Consider the following 18,647-nt stretch of genomic DNA (forward strand, 5'->3'; position numbering starts at 1 on the left):
AAACTGTGCTGTAAAGGCTTATTTTAGGTTTTGCAAAACGCCCGCCCTGGGGAGCCACGGCGCTCCCACATCTGCTCTGAGCGGCGGTTTCGCAGCTGAAGGGCCAGGCTGGCCCCCTTGCCTTCACACGGGACCATGTTCCCCATTTCTGGGGGCTCAGTGTCATCGCCTGCAACCCCTCAGGGCCTGGATGGGACAGTGGTGGCTTGGGGAGCGGAGGGTTGTCCCCGTGGGCGGAGCCGCAGTCTCGGGGCAGACAGTGGGGGGCCGCCCAGTGGTCTGTGAGCTGGAGCAGATGCTGTAGCCTCCACATCGCCCCCCATCCCCGGGTCTCCCCAGGTTTCTCCAGCTACCCAGTGTCTCCAGGGAGTCAGGGCCTCGGGCTGAGCCTGAGCCTGGGCCGTTCTCTGCACTTTCCCAGGCGCCTTCTCTGCCTTACGCTCAGATGGCTCAGATGCTCAGATGGAGACATGAGTCCGAGGAACCCACGGACAGATCTGCGTGGCTTGGGACAGCCGGAGCCCAGGAGGGACCTGCTGGTGTCTGACTTGGTGCCGTTTCCATCCTCTTGCCACCATGGGCTGCTGTGGCTCCGTCACGGCCACTGGAAACATGGACGGCGTGGAACAGGACACGGCGGGCCTGGAACACTCCTCCTGGCCCGCTGCACAGTGGTCTCTGTGCAGCCTGCGGGCATCCCCCCGCCTCTGTCCTCAGTGGTTTTGCCAGCGAAGGGCATCACTGATGCCTTTCCCAGCACGTCAGACCCCAGCAGGCTTGGAAGCTCTCTGGGCCCCAGGGTGGGAGTCCGGGATCTCGGGGAGCACAACCCTCAGGACCTGGCGGTCGGGGGGGGCCTGGAACCGCCATGACCCCGGCCGAAGGATGGGAGCCAATCAGGGTTGAAAATGGGCCGCAGATGCGAGGAGAGGAGACAGTTAGACTCACTTCCTCTTTTCTAATTTGAGAGGTTTCATGTTGACGAAAATCAGGGTGTCAGCGGCTGCAGAGACCCTCACACAGTGGCCATGGCACTGGGTGGTCTTCTCGGGGCCCGCTCTCCCCCTCCTGTTCTGTGGGTGCTGCTGGGTGAGTAGCAAACATACTGGGCACTGCAGGGTGCCGGGGGCGGCGCGGGGGCCTGACCAAGGAGGACCCAGCGGGGAGGGATGGGGACAACGTGGGCCTCCAAAGACGCCGCATTCAAAGGGATGCGAAGGGTACACACAAGGGATTTGTTTTTAATTCTTTTTTCCTTTTATTTATGCTAGAGAGAGGGGGAGGGAGGGGGAGGGACATTGATCAGCTGCCTCTTGCACTAGCCCCAGTGGGGACCAAACTTGCAGCCCAGGCACGTGCCCTGACCAGGAATTGAGCCTGCGGCCTTTCACTTGCAGGAGGACGCCCAGCCCACTGGGCCACACCGGTCAGTCAGGGTGAAACCAGGAAGTCTGTGTGCGGGGCTGATGGGCCCCTTCCGAACACAGAACCTTTCAGCCTGGCTGTCCCTCATCCCTCAGCTGGGCTGCCCTCTCCAGTGACGTGTCAACTGCTTTTCCTTTTTTGCAGACAAGTGTCTCCTGTGCTTACTGCCCCCACCTCCTCACTGCCACTCGGAGCTCACAGTCTGGCTGCTACTGGGTCTCTGTTACTTTTGTCTCTGGCGACATCTGTGCTGGTGGGCCTTCGCCCAGTTTTTAGTTCCTACCCCGCTGGGCCTGACCTCTGATGTCCCTTGTCCCCCACCCCCACCCCCCCATCCCCCACGCATCGCCGTGCCTTTGCCATCCATCCACCTCTCAGTCCCGTTTGGTGGCTTTGCCGCTCTCCCCTTGGAGCCTTTCCTGCGCTGCTTCCTTGCCTCCCTCCTGTTCGTCCTGCACTCGGCCTCCCCCGTGAGATGATTTGCAGGTATCGTTTTCACTGCCACACCTGCGCCACTGAGTCCCAAACCCCATCTGCACCCCCACGGCTGCGTTTGAGCTTTGCACCCAGACGCCCAGCTTTGCACAAGGCGTGCCTTTTGCATGCCTCCAGGGACCGCGGCACCAGCTGGCGCTCTCTGTCCCATCTCCCAGGCGGCCACACGCTTGGGGGACAAGCTGTTCCCCCTCTGCTCGGGCCCTAAAGATGGTCAGTTATCAGGTTTGGCAAGGGTCACCTCTTGCACTGTCCCAGGGCTGGCCAGCGACTTCCCAGCCGGCCGCCCTGTCTCAGCCTTGTGTCCTTGAAGTGCGCTCTGCTCGAAGCCCACCCACGCTCCTTCTTGTGGCACCAGGGCCCCTGGCCAGCCTGGCCAGGTGGCCTGGGGGCCTTGGCCATCCCTCAGCCCGGCAGGAGGTCCTCCAGGAGACCCCAGGGGCCTGGGTCCAGGCATTCTCACGCCGGCCTCTCATCTGTCTCCAAACTCTGTTCGCCTGCTCCCTCTGCCAGAGTGGGCATCTCACGGCCCTGTTCCCCTCTCGCGCCCCAACTTCCAGCGTCACCAAACCCTCAGCCTTGGTGGCACCTTCACCAGGACACCGCCATCGAACCCTCCTCTGCTCCCTTGGCTGACTGACCCTCCTTCCTGTCCCTCCTCTCGCAGAGGAGATTGTGTGTCCACGGGCCCGTGCCGTCTACCCCACTGAGTTCTTTGTAGGCAAGAGGAGGCCTTTTCGTTTTGTCTCTCAGCCTCGTCCTGCCTGTGCCGGAACTCTCGGCACCTGCGTTGTCCCCGCACAGCAGTGTCCCAAAACCGTTTTACCGGGCGCACAGAGACAGGGCCGGGTGTCCGGGTGTGGCCTGTCTTTGAAGGACTGTGTCACTTCTTGTGTCTCTGGGTTTGGATGTCTTAGTCACAAAGCGACGGCAAGTGCCTGGTAGCCTAACCAGGTCTTATGTTGAAAAAGGAGAAGAGGTGGAGGGACAGTGGGGGAACTGAGAAGGGGCAGCCGAGGGGGCGGGAGCTGGGAGAGGATGTGGCACCTGGGCCTGATGTGGTGAGAATTAGGAAGTGGGGGGCCCACAAGGGAAGTGAATGATGAAGTCCAAGGAGCGTGCGGGGCTGTTTGGAGGAGAGAGGCCAAAGGGGAGGGGACAGGGAAGAATGGAGTGAGGAGTGAGCTCGTGGCCATGGGCCGGAGGGGAAGAGAGGACCAAAGCATCGTGGAGGTGGGGGAAACGACATCGCCTTGCCAGGGACGCCCGTGGAGCTCAGAGGCAGGGTGAACAGATTTGGTGAGAAACCCGTAGCTCTGACTCTCAGCCGGAAAGCAAAGAGAGCATCGCTCCCTGGTCACCAGACTGGGAGTAGAGGGTCAGGGTTGAGAAGGACATGGGGGGGCACATGTCAAGGGACAAGGACATTGGGGTAGAGATGGCTGAAAAGTGAGGACCTAAAGGCGGGAGGGGGGAAGGGGGACACACCGCTGGGACCTGAGAGCTACTGGGGTGCAGTAGCTGGGGGTCAGGGCCACGTGAATTTGGGGACAACGAGGTTAGGGAGGACAGTCCCCAGGGGAGGCGGGGGGCTGGAGCAGACTGTGTCTGGGGCAGGAAGAGCCCCGGTTCTGGACTCGGACGAGCCCGGCTGCCCTGCCCCATTCCTGCCCCCTTTAAACTTGGGGTTAGTTCGTCCTGCATCCCAAGCCGGTTCCTTCAAGACCCACAAACCAGGGGAGGCGGTGAATCAAACACTCGCAAATCTTGTGATGGTGAAATCAGCCCATGTGCGGAAGATCCTGGCCTGTCAGGGTTCGAACTGACCCCCCTTTTCTCCAGTCCCGTGTTCGCCAGCTCTGGGGTCACCTGGTTCCCTGTGTCCACAGTGGCCAGATGTTGTGCTGGTGAGCCCGCATCGCGCCAGGCTCTCCCCTGCCTCTTCCCCGAATGGCTGAGTCCTCCCTGAGATCCCAGCAGTTTGGAAGATCCCCGGAAGGACCCGGGCGGGGGGGTCTGTGGGTGAAAAGGTTTCAGGGTCGACTAGTCTCACTCTAAAAAGGGGGTCCCCCAGAAGCAGGGGAAACCTCTCTCCTGTTCTCTCTCTCCAAGTCACAGCGTCACTGTCTCGGCCGGCGCCCTCCTCCGCGGCCAGCTTTGAGCCCCTGCAGTGCGAAGGGCCGGCCAGCACCCGGGACAGCGGCTGCCACACTGGACGGCACCTGACGGGCTCCAGGGAGGTGGACTTCCAGGCCAAGAGCTACGTGTTCAGCCAGCCCTTTCATCTGATTGTGTCCTATGGTGAGACCCTGGGAGGGGCTGACGGGTGCAGGCCCGCTCTCCTGTCCCCCCCCCCAGAGCCCCCTCGGGCAGGGGCCCCCGGGAAACTGGCATGGGTGGTACACGGCCTTCCACACCCTCAGCCTGCAGACCGGGGCGCCCACAGGCCTAGGGCCTAGAGATGTCATTCGGGGGAGGGTTCCCAGGGCCCTCAGAGAAAGTTCTGGGGTCTGCAGTGGGCGGTGCTGGGGGGCTTCCATGGCAAGCAGTGGGGGACACTCAGCTACTGCTTTGGGTCACAGACTGGCTGATTCTGCAAGGCCCAGCCATCCCCCTATTTGAGGGAGACCCCCTGGCTCTGCGCTGCCAAGCCTGGCAAGACTGGCCCCTGACGCAGGTCACCTTCTACCGAGACGGCTCAGCTCTGGGCCCGCCGGGGCCTCGCCGGGAGTTCTCCATCGCTGCGGCGCGGAAGGCGGACAGCGGGCACTACCACTGCAGTGCGGTTTTCCGGAGCCCCGGCCCCGGGCGCCTGGGAACGGCATCCTCCTTGGTGGTCACAGTCCAGGGTGAGAGGGCGGGCAGTGTCCTTGTGGCAGAGCAGGGGCCGGGGGTGACACGGAGACCGACCGTCTTTCGGTGGAGGGACAGGATCGCTGCAGGCCTGCAGATCCTTTTCCAGTCCCTTAGTCCCCCCTCCGAGGCCATGTGTGTCCAGACCCTCTGTCCCACGAATCCAGGGTCTGAGACAGGGCGTCTGGAGTTTCATCGGAGGCACCAGTCGCCAGGTCTGTTCTAGTCCTGGGCACAGGAAGATGGGGGCACAGGAGGTGCCCATGGAGCCTTCCTGAGGCGTTTCATTCTGACGAGAGCGCGACCCTGGGAGGCCTGAGCCCCACCTTCTCACCTGTCTGCCCCCAGAACTGTTTCCGGCCCCAGTGCTCCGAGCCGCACCCTCAGCCCAGCTCCGGGAGGGAGCCCCGCTGACCTTGAGCTGCCAGACCAGACTGCCCCCACAGAGGTCGGCCGTCCGCCTCCTCTTCTCCTTCTACAAGGACGGCCGGGCCGTGCGTGGCAGGGGTGTGTCTCCGGAGCTTCAGGTGCCTGTGGCTGCGCAGGGCCACGCGGGGTCCTACTGGTGCGAGGCTGCCACCGAGGACGGCCAAGTGTGGAAACACAGCCCCAAGCTGGAGGTCAGGGTGCAGGGTGAGTGGGCCCATCAGTTCGTGTGTGAAAGTGGGTGGGGGTGCGCAGGACAACCAGCCCCCTAGAGCCGGGGCGGCGTGAGCAGGTTCCCCAAGGATACAGAGGAGCCGGGACATCCCCCTCGGACCATGCAGACCCCGCACCAACCCGGGAGGAGCAGCCTCGAAGCTGCTGCCCCCAGGCCTGCCACTCCCAACACTCAGCCTGTGCGCCGGTGGGCAGTCGGTGTCCGCATGGGGATGAGACGTCCGGGTCCAGGCCCAACCCGGGAGCCCGGCTAGAGAGGCTGCTCCTGACCAGAAACACACCCAGAGGAGCTGTCCAGGGCAGTGAGGGGACTGGAGGCCGTGTCCTGAGAGGAAAAACAACAGAAGGGGCGGGGAGGGGCTCATCTTGAAGGAGAGGCGACTCGGGGGCCTCCAGAGGGTCCCCCAAATGCTCAGCACGAGGAACCGCGTGAACGGCACACACTGTGCTCCCGGAGCCCTCCCAGCCACGGGCTCAGATTTGGGCCGGGAGGGACTCGCGGGGCTCTGCAGCTCTGCCGCCGCGCCTCGGGCCCCAGACAGGAAGCTGGGGGTGGGGCCGGAGCCAGGCTTCTGTGGGTACAGGTGTGTGTGTGTTTCCCACCCCACTCAGGTCCCTCGAGCTCTGTGGAGCCGCCCACCTCCAACCCAGCTCCTTTGAAGTCCTCGGCTCCTGGGACGCCTGCTGCCAAGCCCCTGGGACCGCCTCCACCGCCCAGCCCTCTCTCCAAGGGCGCCGGCCTGCCCTCCCCTCTGCAGGCACCTGACCCCCACCTGCACCACCAGATGGGGGTCCTCCTCAAACAAATGCAGGATGTGAGAGCGCTCCTCGGTCACCTGGTCTTGGAGCTGAGGGACTTGTCCGGCCACCTGAAGCTGGAGACCAGGAAGGGTCCTGCCAAACGCGAGTGAACCTTTGGCCTGTAGTGTTGCCCAGCACCCCCCCCCCCAATAAACCGCACTCTGGTTCCTCTCTGTGTCCTGTCCACATGCACGGAGGCGTGTCTGGGATGTCCAGAGCCCTGGCAAGGGGAGCTGGCAAGTGGAGCCCAGCTGTCCCAGTGCACGCTCTCTGCCCTTTGCTCAGCGTCTGGTGCTTAAAGGGAAGGAACAAGATGTGTCCCCAGTGGCCCAGGGGACACTTGGGAATGTCTGGAGACATCTGGGCTGTCAGTTTTGGGGGAGTGCTACTGTCTTCTATCGAGGAGAACACAGGGGTGCTGCTGACACCCTATGATACACAGGGCAGCACCCACCACGAAGGATTGTCTGGCTCCAAACATCCTCGGTGCCGGGGGCAGAAACCCCGGCCTGGCAGAAGCTTGGTGTCCGACCGCAGGGGTGGGGGTGCTTTGCCTCTTCAGCTCCCTCCCTCCATTCCGGCCTCACTCAGCAGATACTAATTAATCACACGCAGGCGCGCGGTGGCTCTGCTGCTGACCGAGGTCACGATCTGTCAGGCACACACACAAGTCATCATCTCTGTGTACGAATCAGTTGAATGCTTCCCCTGCACCCCACCCAAGATGCAGCAGAGTCTGGAGCCCCCACCGGCCCCCCTGGACTGGGAAATCCAAGGCGAGCCAGCTGTGCTGGAGCTGCGATGGCTTGTTCGGACAACTTTGTCTCTGAGCGGATTTTCTTTACACACACACACACACACACACACACACACACACACCTCTCTGGGGCTGCACCAACCCCTTCCCTGTGCTTGGCCCGCGACGGTCCACTCCCAGGCAGTGGGGGCCGGCAAGCCAGGCCCCACAGAGGCCTCTGGTCGGAGAGGCGGCGTTCGGTTCTGCGCTGACCACGGCCCTCATGCCCCACATCCCGAGTGGTGAGAATCAACCAGTGATGGGTCACCAGGGGCAGCCACAAAGCCATGTCTCTCTCTCTTGTTCTCTTCCTTCCTCTCTCCCTAAAATCAATAAAAAAACAACCGAGGGGGTAGAATCACACTGGGTGTTTATGAAGTGACATCTGGGGGGCATGGGACACGGTGTCCGTCACATGTGATCTGCAAGAGAGCCAAGAATGCAGAAATGTTGGGGGGGGTGAATTTTTGGAGCCAAACTCTGAGCTCTGTGTGAGGTGAGCCCTGTTGGTGCTTCTGGAGGTTTCCAGGGACGGCTGTGCAGGTTGTGAGTTTGGGGTGTGACCCGATTTCTCGTGGAATCTGGCCAAGAGGCTGCACTCCGAGTGATGAGAAGCCAGACAAGAGTCACCTGGTGTGGACGAGCCCCCGAGGGCTGTGGGGGGCCGGGGACGAGGAGGCAGGCTGGAGTGGGGGTGCTGTCCAAGAGCAGGCAGTTCCTGGTCTCCGCTCCCAGCACCTGGCTCTTCCTCCCCCCCAGCTCCGGGGCCCCTGGTGGAGTACCACCCACCCCACCCTCCAGACTCTGGGACGCCGTCTCTCTCCATCAATAGCTGCTCTCAGCGCAGGATCGTAAGTGGCCCCCAGGATCGAAATGACTGGTCCCGTTTTCCCAGGAGGCCTTTGCGTGTGTAACGGGGCTAGCACCTCAGGAGACACTCTGTGGGAATTCTCAGAGCTCAGGAGGGGAGGGGACGGGCTTCCCCGGAGTGGAAGTGGCCTGATGGTCTCCTTGGTGCCAGGGCTCCCAGGGGCGGAGGTGCCTGAGCTGGACGGCTGCAGGTGGGGACAGGACCCAGCCCCACCAGATACACTACCAGGCTGGAAAATTCATTAACTATTTACCCGAGAACACGGGCTCGAGACTGCTCAGGGGGGATCACATGGCTCAGAAAGCCGGGAGGTTGCACCACAGCATCTCAGAGGGCCAGGGCAGGGACTTCTGTGCCACGGGTAAGGGGCGTCGGTGGGCGTGGCTGGGGCGGGGGTGCAGGGCAGGTAGGAGGAGCGGGAAGGAAGGTTCCGGTGGGTGCAGGGGCCACAGGGCCAGGTGACTGCGGTGGGCGGGAGAGAAGAGTTTCTCACTTCTGAGGGTTTAGGGCCACAGGAAGGGAGAGGACAGGGGAACTCAGTATGTTTCTCTCCTTGACTGGGAGGCCGGGCTGCGTCTTCCTGTCCATTCCCTGAAGGGAGGTGCGAGCCCTGGGCACAGGGGCCGCGAGGTCAGCCTCACGAAGCCACACACCAGTGTCTGTCCTCGGGGGGTCTGCTGGCCAGGAGGCTGAGTCTTCCCCAGCGGGGGCTCACGGGGCTGGCTGGACAGCGGGTGGCAGGGTCACCTGCCGGTGTCTGGGCTGTGGGACACAGACCCTGGGGCAGCCCTGAGATGTAAGGGTGCTCTTGTGGGGGTGGGATCAGCGGGGCACCTGGGGGCTGACACCTATGCAGCCTGGCTCCTGCTCCCCCCAGCCCACCGGCCGCTGACAGGCTGTCGCACTCAGGGGTCTGCCCCGGTGACCCCTTCTCTGCTGCCCCCTCCAGGCAGCCTCCCCTTCACGGTGCAGCGGCTGCAGGCAGACCTGTCATGTGGGCGCTGGCAGCCCTCCTGCTCCTGGGTGAGTCCATGGCAGGGCGGGGGGCTGGGGTGTGCACACACGTGTGTGTGCCGGGGCCACCCCATCCCCCAACCCCAGCTGTTTCATTGTCTTGGAGGGACAAGGGGGAGGGAGCTTTCTCCGAGCTGGAGAAACTGAGGCAGAAGAAAAGCAGGCCTGGGTTTCCGCTGAGTCTTCTCTGTGGTCAGGGCGGCCCCTCCTCCAACCTCTAGCACCTCCTTCCTCCTCCTCCTTTCACTCCCGTTTTGCAGCTCCCAGCAGTGGACAAGCCGGTGAGTCCCGAGCCCCCTCCGCCCCGAGTTTCGACACCTCTCCCTTCAACCCCAGAGTGACCTGCCTGGGCCCTTCCCCCACCTGCACCCCTTGGCTGCTGTGGGAGAGTGCCTCTTCCCACTCAGCCACCATCGCTGTGACTCGACTTGCCTGCAGGCACTCACACACGGGTGTCACCGGGGGATTGGGGACTGGCACTCAGTGGCCCCACGTGGTCTCTCTCCCGGGGGGCCGGCTCCTGGAAGCTGGGGTTTCCCGAGACTTCCTGACCATGAAGCACAGCCTCAGGGCCCTCACCGTGGTCTTCCTCCCCGCGCGGCCCCTCCCACATGCACCCAGCTGCTCTGGAGAAGCCCACGCTGTCCCTGCACCCGCCCTGGACCACCATCTTCAAGGGAGAGCGGGTGACGCTGCGCTGCGACGGGCACCACCCCCTGGTGGTGGAGCTCCGGCCGGTCAGCACCCTCTGGTACCTGGGCCACCTGCTGCTGCCTTCCCACGGGAGGAGCATGGAGGTGCAGACCCCGGGGGTGTACCGGTGCCAGACCCGGGGGGCACCGGTCAGCGACCCAGTCCACCTCTCCGTGTCCAATGGTGAGTAGGGGGTGGGGTGGGGAGCAGCAGGTGGCTGCTCTGGTGATGCTGGCTGTCCCGTCAGAGGGGACGCGGGGCCACGCCCATGGGGGGAGGGGGGGCCATCTTCAGTCTCCAGAGAAAGGGGGGTGCGTGACACTATGTGGGAGACGCAGGAAAGCGTGCCTGTCCCTAAGGCCCCCTGGCCCTCCGGCCACAGTGGGAGGCAAACGCACAGTGCTGGTGGTTTAGGAGCCTAGGTCCGAAGGTCTGAGGAGCAGAAGCCCTGAGGGCCCAGGACGCTGGTCAGAGAACCGGGCAGGGGGGGCCGGGGGGGCGACGGGCTGAGCAAAGCCGGCCCGGGGTCCCTGGCAGCAGGCAGCGCAGCTGCAGGACCACCCTGGGCTGCAGCCCTCTGTGCCTGCCATCAGCAAGCAGGGCCAGTGTCTCCCCCCCCCCCCGCCCCGCGCCGGGTGACACCGGGTGGCGTCAAGACCAAACGGGAATCACAGGCTGTGGAAGCAGAAAGGCAGCAGGTGGCCAGAAACTTGGTCAGAACTCTGTTCCAAACACGCCCACGTGGGCGCCTGGGGTCAGTGGGGACACTGGCCCCAGGGACCTCTACAGGCAGGATAAGAGAAATGACGAAAATGTGTTTTTCGGGGCCCCGGATTGGCCACTCGTGGGGAATACTAGGTCCCCTGGGCCCCGTGGGCTACAGCGGTGCCCAGAACTTAGTGACCGACCATCAGTCAGTGCAAAGACCAGCACCCAGACACCCCTCCCATCCACACGGCGCATTTCTGGGTTGGAAATTGTGGGGAGTGTGGGTAAGGCACTGGCCGAGATCCACCGCGGTTGCTGCTCGCAGAACTAGGAGTGCATAGGGGCTGCGGCTGGTGCCTCTGGAATTCCTTCTCCATGCAAAACGCCTGCAGTGCACCCCCTCGATCTCAGCTGGCAGAGTTGGTGAACCCGGGGCGCAGCGGGAGGTGCCTCGGGCCATCCGGGAGTCAGGGAGCTTTCCGCAGGAGATAGGCCTCAGCTTTGACCTGCAGGACCTGTGGGCCTTGACTAAATGAGAGAAGGAAGCAGCAGGTACAAGGCTCTGGGCTCTGAGCCTGGTCCAGTTTCCCCAGGACTCACCTGCACAGGGAGTGGCCAGTGGGGAGGTAAATGGGCGGAGGGGAGGTAAGCAGAGGACAGGTAGGAAAGCCCCGCGCATCCCGACAAGGTTAGCCTGGGCTCCGGTGGGCCTTTCTCTTTGAGGCTGGAACCAAGTCTAGGGCATCTTGGCCCCGCCCCTTCCCTGCCACTCACCTGCCGCTTAGTAGGCGGAGTGGGCAGGCAGGAGGCGAAGGAGAGCAGCTGGGAGTGGGCGGGAGGCGGAGGAGAGCGGGACCCCAGGGCCCTCTGTGGTGGCTGTCGCAGACTGGCTGATTCTGCAAGTGCCCTACGCGGCTGTGTTCGAGGGCGAGCCGCTGGTCCTGCGCTGCCGCGGCTGGTACGACAAGGTGGTGTACAAGCTGCACTATTACCGCGACGGCCAGGCCGTGCGCTACTTCCACTCCAGCGCCAACTACACGGTGCCGCAGGCGCGCGCCAGCGACAGCGGGCGCTACCAATGCTCCGGCACCATGCGCATCCCCGTGGAGAGCGCGCCCATGTTCTCCTCCAAGGTGGCCGTGACCGTGCAAGGTGGGGAGACCCGGGGCCCGGGGTTGAGGGGGGTGCGGTCCAGCGCTGGGAAATTCTGGGTCGGGAACCAGGCGGGGAAAGGAGGGGCGGAGGAGGGTCAAGTAGCTGCCCGGTGGCCGTTTATCTGCTGGACCAGGTGCGTTTTCCTCTCCTGCTCCGCAGTGAGGGCGCACTTGACCTGCAGCCGGCGTGGGGCGGGTGTCCCTTCCCCCACGACACACACCCCAGCTTTTGCTCCTGTGGGGACCCCACATAGGGGGCGGCGGCAACGGTGGGGATCCCCGTGGGACTCCGGGCGAGGCAGATGCAGTGACCCCCTTCCGTGGATAGCCCGAGCTGGGTGTTCCCTCCCTCGTGGACTCCTTGCCACGTTTCAGGAGCCCTTCCTCCCACCCGCTCTTTGGTCTCCTGGTGGGCGAGGGGCCCTAGCGGAAGGAGAGCAGGGTCAGAGGCCGGGGACTGCGCAACCCGACTCCTGGGACCCTGGCTCCGGCCTCATTTGCGCGCTCCTCCGGCAATGTCTCCGCAGAGCTGTTCCCGGCGCCGGTGCTGAAGGTGGCGGGCCGCGCGGAGGCCGGCGGGGTGGTCGTGCGCTGCGAGACGCGCCTGCACCCGCGGAAGAGCGCGGTGCCGCTGCAGTTCGCCTTCTACAAGTACAGCCGCGTGGTGCGCCGCTTCGACTGGGGCGCGGAGTACAGGGTCCCCGAGTCCGAGGCCGATGAGCTGGAGTCCCACTGGTGCGAGGCAGCCACGGCCTCCCGCAGCGTCCGGAAACGCAGCGCGTGGCTGCAACTGCCTGGGCGCGGTGAGTGAGCGCGCGCCCTGGGACGCGCCCTTGCACCCCGAGTCTCCCTGAGCCCCCTTCCGTCCCGGTCCTGTGCGTCCCCTCCACCCCACTCCCGCCCTCACTGCCTCCCGCGCCGGCTCTCTACCCGCACTCAGCCCGCGCGTCCCGCGGTGTGCATCCCGCAGGGCCATCTCGGGACACGTCCACCGCTGCCCCAGGCCCGCAGGCCGCACCCTTGGCGCCAGGGAACAAGCCGCTTTCCTTCCGAAAGCCCCTGGTGTCCACGTCAGTCCCGTCGGTCATCTCCGTCCCTAACGTCACTTCAGCCGGGCGGCGGGACCCCGCGGGCAGAGGCCCCAGCGCTGCGCCAGCTGGCTGCGAGCCACCGAAACCTACGCAACAATCCTCCAGGGCCCTGCAGTCTGACGTGGACCTACTGCTCCGAGAAATGCGGCTGCTCAAGGGCCTTCTGAGCAGGGTGGTTCGGGACATGAGGGACCCCCAGGCCTTCCCCGAGCTCGGGGCAGCACCCCAAACACCCTCCGCCCACTGGGCAGGGACCCAGGGAGTCCTGGAGACTGGCACTGTGGGGAGCTGAGGGACAGCCGGTGCCCTCACCAGGCCCATCTGCCCCCACCTCTCCCACTTCCTGTCACCTGAGGCCTTGCAAAGCCGTCCGTTTGTGGCCTTTGTTTTCTGCGGTTTTCCAAAAGCACATAAAGTGTGGTGGCCACAGTGGGTCTGGGCGTGTGTTTGAGCTGCAGCTACCAGACCTCCCTCTGATCACTTCCTTCCGCTGCTCAGGAGGTGGAAGCCCCGCGTGCGATGCAGGGCTTGTGTCTGGAAGTCCACCGGGTCCCCCTTAGCCTTTCGTGCAGCCCACCGTGGGCGGACTTCAGCTCAGGGTGGTTCGCTGGCACTGAGGTCACTGAGGAAGCTGAGTCCTCTGGGAGGCGTTGGGGTCAAGGTGTAATTATTGATCATTTCATGCTAATTCTGAAAAGACGGTCCGTTCTATCTCCGATGGGGTTATACCCTGAAAGGTCTGGGTTTGGTTTAGTTTCAGGGGCTGAAAGGTACCTGTATGAGTCTCCCAAATGTGTGTGTGTGGGGGGGTTACAAGGGTCAGCGCTGCGTGACCAGTGGGGTGGGCATCCTATCTGCAGGTGGTGGCAGGCAGGCCCTGCTCACGTCAGCCGTGAGTTACCGAGTGGAGCCACAGCTTCCAGAAATGTCTTGGAGGAAAGTTTAAGACAGATTCTCAACATTGCTGAATTCTAGTTTTTAAGCAGTTTTTTTTACTTCCGGAAGAGCCACTGCAGCACCAGCACACCTAGACCCCGCCCCCAGGGTGACGATACTGTCACCTGAAGGGAAAAAGCAGGAGGCCATGTCCACCTCGGTCCTGGGGTGCCTCCCTGCGGGCCCGTTTTCAGGAGCCCCATCTGCCTCCCGGAGCCACCGATTCCCCGAGGGGCCCACGCTCGGCAGCTCTCGCTCTCGCTGGGTCTGCGCCCTTCCCAGCGAGCTTCCCTTAGAACGGACAGCAGCCCCGACCTCTCCTCTTCACTTGAACTTGGTAGATGGGCGGCCACAACCCACTTTCCTGTTTCTGTGAGCGATTAAGTGGAGGAGCACCTACTCCTTCCATCACACTCTTCTGGGTATTGTTCTTCCCCGTGTTATTCCTGAGTCACTGGAACAACCCAGGAGGGGGGCGGGCACCCCGGAATCACAGTGAAACGGGGTGAGCTGTGGCGGACACGCAAGACGCCTCCAAGTGGGGAGGAGGAACAGATTGAGGACACCACCGTTTTCGTGGAGACAGGCAGGACCCCCGCGAGTGTGGAGGACTGCACATAACTGGGAGTGGCTGGAGGACTGTGGGTGTTATGGGGTGCTCCAGGGGGTGTTTCAGGGAGAAGGTGGCAGGGGACGATTGTGGGTGGTAGAACGGGACTGGGACAGGGACAGGGACATCTCGCTGGGAAGTCCTTTCACCTGTTGGATACTTGGGGCAGGTGCTTGGAAGCCTCCTTCGCCGGGGCATCAGTGAGCCTGACCGGGGAAGGGGGGTTGCCCACTTAAAATTAGAAAAGACAAATCGAAAAAAAAAAAAAAAAGAAAAGACAAATCAAATGAATGGATCTCAGTGGGCACGTGCTTATCGCTGAGAAGGCGGGCCCAGCCCTCCGGGGCCCAGGCCTGGGTTCTGGGTGACCAGAGATTGGTGGCTTTGCTCTCCAGCTTCCCTGACCAAGTTCATCTCACTTCTGAGAACCCCACTACCAGCGAGCCCTGCTTGGCCAACCCCGAAGCACACCTTCCTCTGACTCTGCTCCCCTTGCCCCAGCCTCCGGCCACCCCCATCCACACAGGAAGGGGCTTAGCGATCAAAGGATCTCAAGTCATAAAAAAAAAGAATCGATTGGTCATTTTGTAAGACAGCAAACAAGTGGACTAGACTCCCCCTGTCCCGAAGAGAGCTCGGAGGGCTGGCTGGCCCATAGAATGTCCTTCCTGGCCGTCACCTGTCTCCAGTCAGAACTGTGCTTAGGAAGCAGGAGGCCAGGCAGGCCAGGTGGGGCTTGTTCCCAAGCAGCAAAGAAGGCAGCAAGAGGCTGGGGGCCGGGGGCTGGGAGGAAGCTGCCCCTGTCTGGTTCTCCGATCAGCTCTGTGTCTCAGACCCCAAACCTGAGGGTGTCTGTACCAGACAGCAGGGAAGGAGCCCGAGTCTTCCATCGGAGAGCAGAAGAGGGCCTGGGGAGTCCCACCTGGTGCCAGCCTTCCTCCCTTGCTCTGCTCTCCTGGAGCCTCAGTTTCGTGCCTGGACTTTACGCTGTGGGTAGAGGGAGCTCTTTCCGTTCTACGCCACGGGTTTTCTCCAGGGTCTTGAGTCAGTCCTCTGGAGGAAGCCCACGCTCCCTCTCGTGGCTCACAGAGCCCACCCACCCTGTGCCCAGCGGCCACAGGCTCTCCGCCTGGTGCTCCAGCCTCATCCTCGACGAGGGACCTCACTCTCTCTGGGGGCCACGCGGGACTCCGCCGAGCCCAAGCTTCCCTGTGTGCAGAGGGCAGATCCTTTCATGGTTAAGGGTTTAGGGTTAGAAGGACAGAGGAGGGCAAGGCGACACTTGCCAGTCCCACGGACGGACAGACCCACGGACCCTCCTGCACGGACTTGGATGTATCTGTGGGGTGAACTGCTAGATGTCGCGAAATTATCCTTCAAAGAGGTTTAACAATGTGCACATTCTGCGGGAGAGAGCCTGTCTTATCTTACCTCCCCTCTTCCAGGACAAGAGCATCACTTTTAGTTCTATTCATTTATGGGAGACAGAGACAGAGAGAGAGAGAGAGACAGAGAGAGAGAGAGAGAGATGTCGCTCCCCTCATTTAAGCATTCATTGGTTTGGTCCTCGCATGTGCCCCTGACCTGGGATAGATGTTCTAACCAACCGAGCTGACCTGGCCACTTTTAGTTCTTCCTCTGACCCACAGGGAGCCTCGGGGCGCTTTACGCACCGTTGAGTGCCCCCCACTGGATCCCGGTGGCATTACGACCTGGCAGTGGCCAGTGGGCGGCGGAAGCCAGGGTGGGGGTGGGGCCGCGGTTGCAGTGCTACCCCCCCCTTCTGAACTGCTGCCTGGCTGGTCCCCAGTCACTGCAGCGAAGTGCACTCCTGACCGCCCTGCCGTGTTAAACACAAGCTTTGTCCGAGCGGAGCCCTTACATTCTACGCCCGATTATCCCCGTTCTCCACCAAATTTCCATGAGCCACGGGGAACACGTGCTACAGCTCTCCTGTACGGGTTCATCCAGCGGTCATGCGGCCCGCAAAGGCCTTTAGTCTCCATGCCCGACGGCTGGGGTTTTTGAACAAGATTTCATTTATTTATTTATTTAATTATGGAGAGAGGGAAAGGGAGGGAGAAAGAAAGGGAGAGAAGTATCAATCAGTTGCCTCCGGAAGACCTGGCCGGCAACCCAGGCCTGTGCTCAAGCCTCTAGGCCACACCAGCCAGGGCTTGTTTTTTCCTTTCTGTTCTTAATAATGGATGTACACCCTTGCTCAGCTAACACCTGAGGGGAAAGCGTGGATGCCGTCCACGTGAGTCTTTTTCAGTTCAGAGGAGCTGATCTCACTATGGTGACATGGGAGGGGACCATTGTCCCATCTGTCCATGTTAAATGTGCCCCTCACGCAGCCCATGAGAGAGAACCATGCTGAGTCGCTTTGGACCTGGAGGTGGGAGAGGGCGGAGGTTCAGATGCCCCTTCTCAGGGGTCAAGAGACTGGGGTTCAGCGGTCACTTCTGTGACTTGCCACCTGTGTGGCTCAGGCTCCAGAGTTCTGTCTCCTCGTTGCAGGACCGTAGGGCACAGCAGCGAAGGGGGCGCAAAGAAAGGAAAAAGTGACCTAGTGACGGCACCAGGTCCTTCCGGCTTACTTAGAGAATTTTTAAGACTCCTAACTCAGCTTTACAGATGCATAAAAAGGAAAACATACGAGAAGCCAGTTGGGTCGGGTCTTCCCAAAGCTCACTCACTGCCAGTCCCACTTTTCGGAATCACGTCTCCACTCAGGCTTAGCAGTGTCCGAGTGTCCCCATCTGGGACACCCTCTTTCCTCCGAGGGGTTAGTAAGCCGCATTTGTAAAAGTTTCTTAGAAGCCGTGATAGTTACATTGTTGCCAGACTTAAGTGCAGCTCGCTTACTCTGGAATGTTGCTAAACGTGTCTGATTGGCCCCACCCCACCTCTGCCCACAGATGGCAAGTGTCCCTGCTGTCTCTAGAAATTTCTGGATGGCTCTGGCCACTGGAAGTCCTTCCGGACACACGTGAATGAGCAACGCGATTTCGTTATAATGTCCGTTCCCTGGGCCTCGCGGGTTTACTTCAACACACCTAGTTCCTGGTGCTCTTGTCACCCCTGCGATGTGTAAAGACACCACTTGGGTCATGTTTAATTTTCCTGAAAGACAGAGTTTGCTTCCCATTGTTCCCCCCCACCCCATCCCCGGTGTTTTTGGCTGTTCTCATGTGTTCCCTGCCTGCCCAGCCCCTTACCTCCAGAAACTCAGTGCTGGGTTTGAGGTGCGGGGCCTTTGGGGGACTGCTGTTCCTCGGAGGCAGGAAGGCAGGGTTTTATTTTCGTTTTTCACAGTTAGGCAATGGTCCTTGTGACGGGGTCAAAGGTGATGTTTCCCAACAGGACAGACCTGAAGTTCTGATGTGAGGTCGTCAGGGGAAGCGCTCACATAGGAAATAGGGAGGGGTAGGTTTGGGCTCCAAAGTTATGACTAGGAGATACGAAGGTCACGGTGTGGACAGGAAGGAGGGTCTGAGGGGAGGCTTCTTTGTCACTAAGTGATTCCCCATCACGGGAGGTGCGGAATTCGGGAGAGGGCTGAGGGGTGTCCGTGGGACACAGGCAAGGGGCCTGACTCACACCAGGGGAGAGCTGAAGGGATCCAAGACCGTGGGATAGAGAGGCTGGTGTGGCGTCAGCCAGGCGTGGCGTCAGCCAGGTGTGTATTTGTGGTCCTTGAAAGACAGAGCTGGCCCCGGGCCTGTCTCGGGTCCCGCACAGCAAGGCCACCTGGGTGGGTGGACTAAGGCCCCAAGAAGCTGGAGGTGAATCCGGAGCAGAGGGAGGAGGTGCGGGGGGCCCCTGGAAAAGATGCATTTGCCCCGAGGGTGGGACAGAGGACAGCAGTCCCAGAGGACACAGCTCCCAGGTCCACATCAGCACCCACCAGGGAGAGCTGGCCCCAGCCACCCGCCTGGCTCAGAGGGTGAGAAGCTGCCTGGCCAAGCGAGACCTTGCTGTTCCCTCACCTAGCGCCCTCCCTTCCCTCTTCCTCTCTTGAGGCTTAGGTGGGGAGCAAAGGAAACAGATGCAAATTAGAGGGGAAGATGGGGGGTGGGCAGCAAGAGACAGAGAGAGAAGTCAAACTCCTCCCCCAAGTCAGGACCTCGGCTGGGTGAGGAGGGCAAGGCTGTCTCTGGGCGAGGGGGCAGGTCTGCTTGACATCTAGGACATGACAGGGCAGTCCAGTGTGTCAGTGGAAGTCGGCCTCCCAGAGCCAGAGCCTGGCCATGGGGAACTTGGCAGCCTCGGCGACCTAGGCTAAGGCTGCTCAGAAAACCCCTTGGCCCGGTTTCCAGAAGCCACAGAGGCTGCTGAAGGACAGTCACTGCCACCCTGTGTGCTGTGCCGGGCTTCAGAGAGGCCGGAGCTGCAGAACACGGGGCACCCGGCGGCACGAGGCCACATGCGTTGGCTGCCTCGGTTCCGAGGGGGGTGACAGGCTGACGTGGGTGCTGACCGAGCCCCAGACAGAAGAGGGCGAGTCCTAGAGTTTCACGGCCGCCGACAACCTAGA

The 18,647-nt window shown here is 62.1% G+C and overlaps 2 protein-coding genes across 3 annotated transcripts; both read left to right on the forward strand.

The window, feature by feature from the left end:
* Positions 1-823: 823 nt before the first annotated feature.
* On the forward strand, positions 824-6,410 carry FCRLA (Fc receptor like A). Of its 2 annotated transcripts, XM_037034963.1 has the most exons (6): positions 825-1,089; positions 4,033-4,221; positions 4,503-4,769; positions 5,122-5,406; positions 6,046-6,145; positions 6,176-6,410. In XM_037034963.1, exons 1-6 carry the CDS (start codon positions 1,029-1,031, stop codon positions 6,342-6,344), a joined length of 1,071 nt encoding a protein of 356 aa, XP_036890858.1. In that variant the 5' UTR covers positions 825-1,028; the 3' UTR covers positions 6,345-6,410. The 2 variants fall into 2 exon arrangements, with proteins under 2 accessions (XP_036890857.1, XP_036890858.1); XM_037034962.1 differs by having other exon boundaries at positions 824-1,089; positions 6,046-6,410.
* A 2,272-nt stretch (positions 6,411-8,682) lies between these two features.
* On the forward strand, positions 8,683-12,990 carry FCRLB (Fc receptor like B). Its single transcript, XM_037034969.1, has 4 exons — positions 8,683-9,791; positions 11,202-11,468; positions 11,998-12,273; positions 12,441-12,990. Exons 1-4 carry the CDS (start codon positions 9,527-9,529, stop codon positions 12,851-12,853), a joined length of 1,221 nt encoding a protein of 406 aa, XP_036890864.1. The 5' UTR covers positions 8,683-9,526; the 3' UTR covers positions 12,854-12,990.
* Positions 12,991-18,647: the final 5,657 nt, after the last annotated feature.

The sequence above is a fragment of the Sturnira hondurensis genome, unplaced genomic scaffold, assembly GCF_014824575.4.
Source record: "Sturnira hondurensis isolate 20B ecotype Veracruz unplaced genomic scaffold, ASM1482457v3 Scaffold0022215, whole genome shotgun sequence".
NCBI classification, from domain to species: domain Eukaryota; kingdom Metazoa; phylum Chordata; class Mammalia; order Chiroptera; family Phyllostomidae; genus Sturnira; species Sturnira hondurensis.

What these genes read in the sequence shown, in the direction of transcription:
- FCRLA (XM_037034962.1), top strand. Translation starts at nt 1,029, where the DNA reads ATGGCACTGGGTGGTCTTCTCGGGGCCCGCTCTCCCCCTCCTGTTCTG. An exon ending in CTTGGTGGTCACAGTCCAGG is followed by an intron (nt 4,770 to 5,121) that starts GTGAGAGGGCGG and finishes GTCTGCCCCCAG; the next exon opens with AACTGTTTCCGGCCCCAGTG. An exon ending in GCTGGAGGTCAGGGTGCAGG is followed by an intron (nt 5,407 to 6,045) that starts GTGAGTGGGCCC and finishes CACCCCACTCAG; the next exon opens with GTCCCTCGAGCTCTGTGGAG.
- FCRLB (XM_037034969.1), top strand. Translation starts at nt 9,527, where the DNA reads ATGCACCCAGCTGCTCTGGAGAAGCCCACGCTGTCCCTGCACCCGCCC. An exon ending in GGTGGCCGTGACCGTGCAAG is followed by an intron (nt 11,469 to 11,997) that starts GTGGGGAGACCC and finishes ATGTCTCCGCAG; the next exon opens with AGCTGTTCCCGGCGCCGGTG. An exon ending in GCTGCAACTGCCTGGGCGCG is followed by an intron (nt 12,274 to 12,440) that starts GTGAGTGAGCGC and finishes TGCATCCCGCAG; the next exon opens with GGCCATCTCGGGACACGTCC.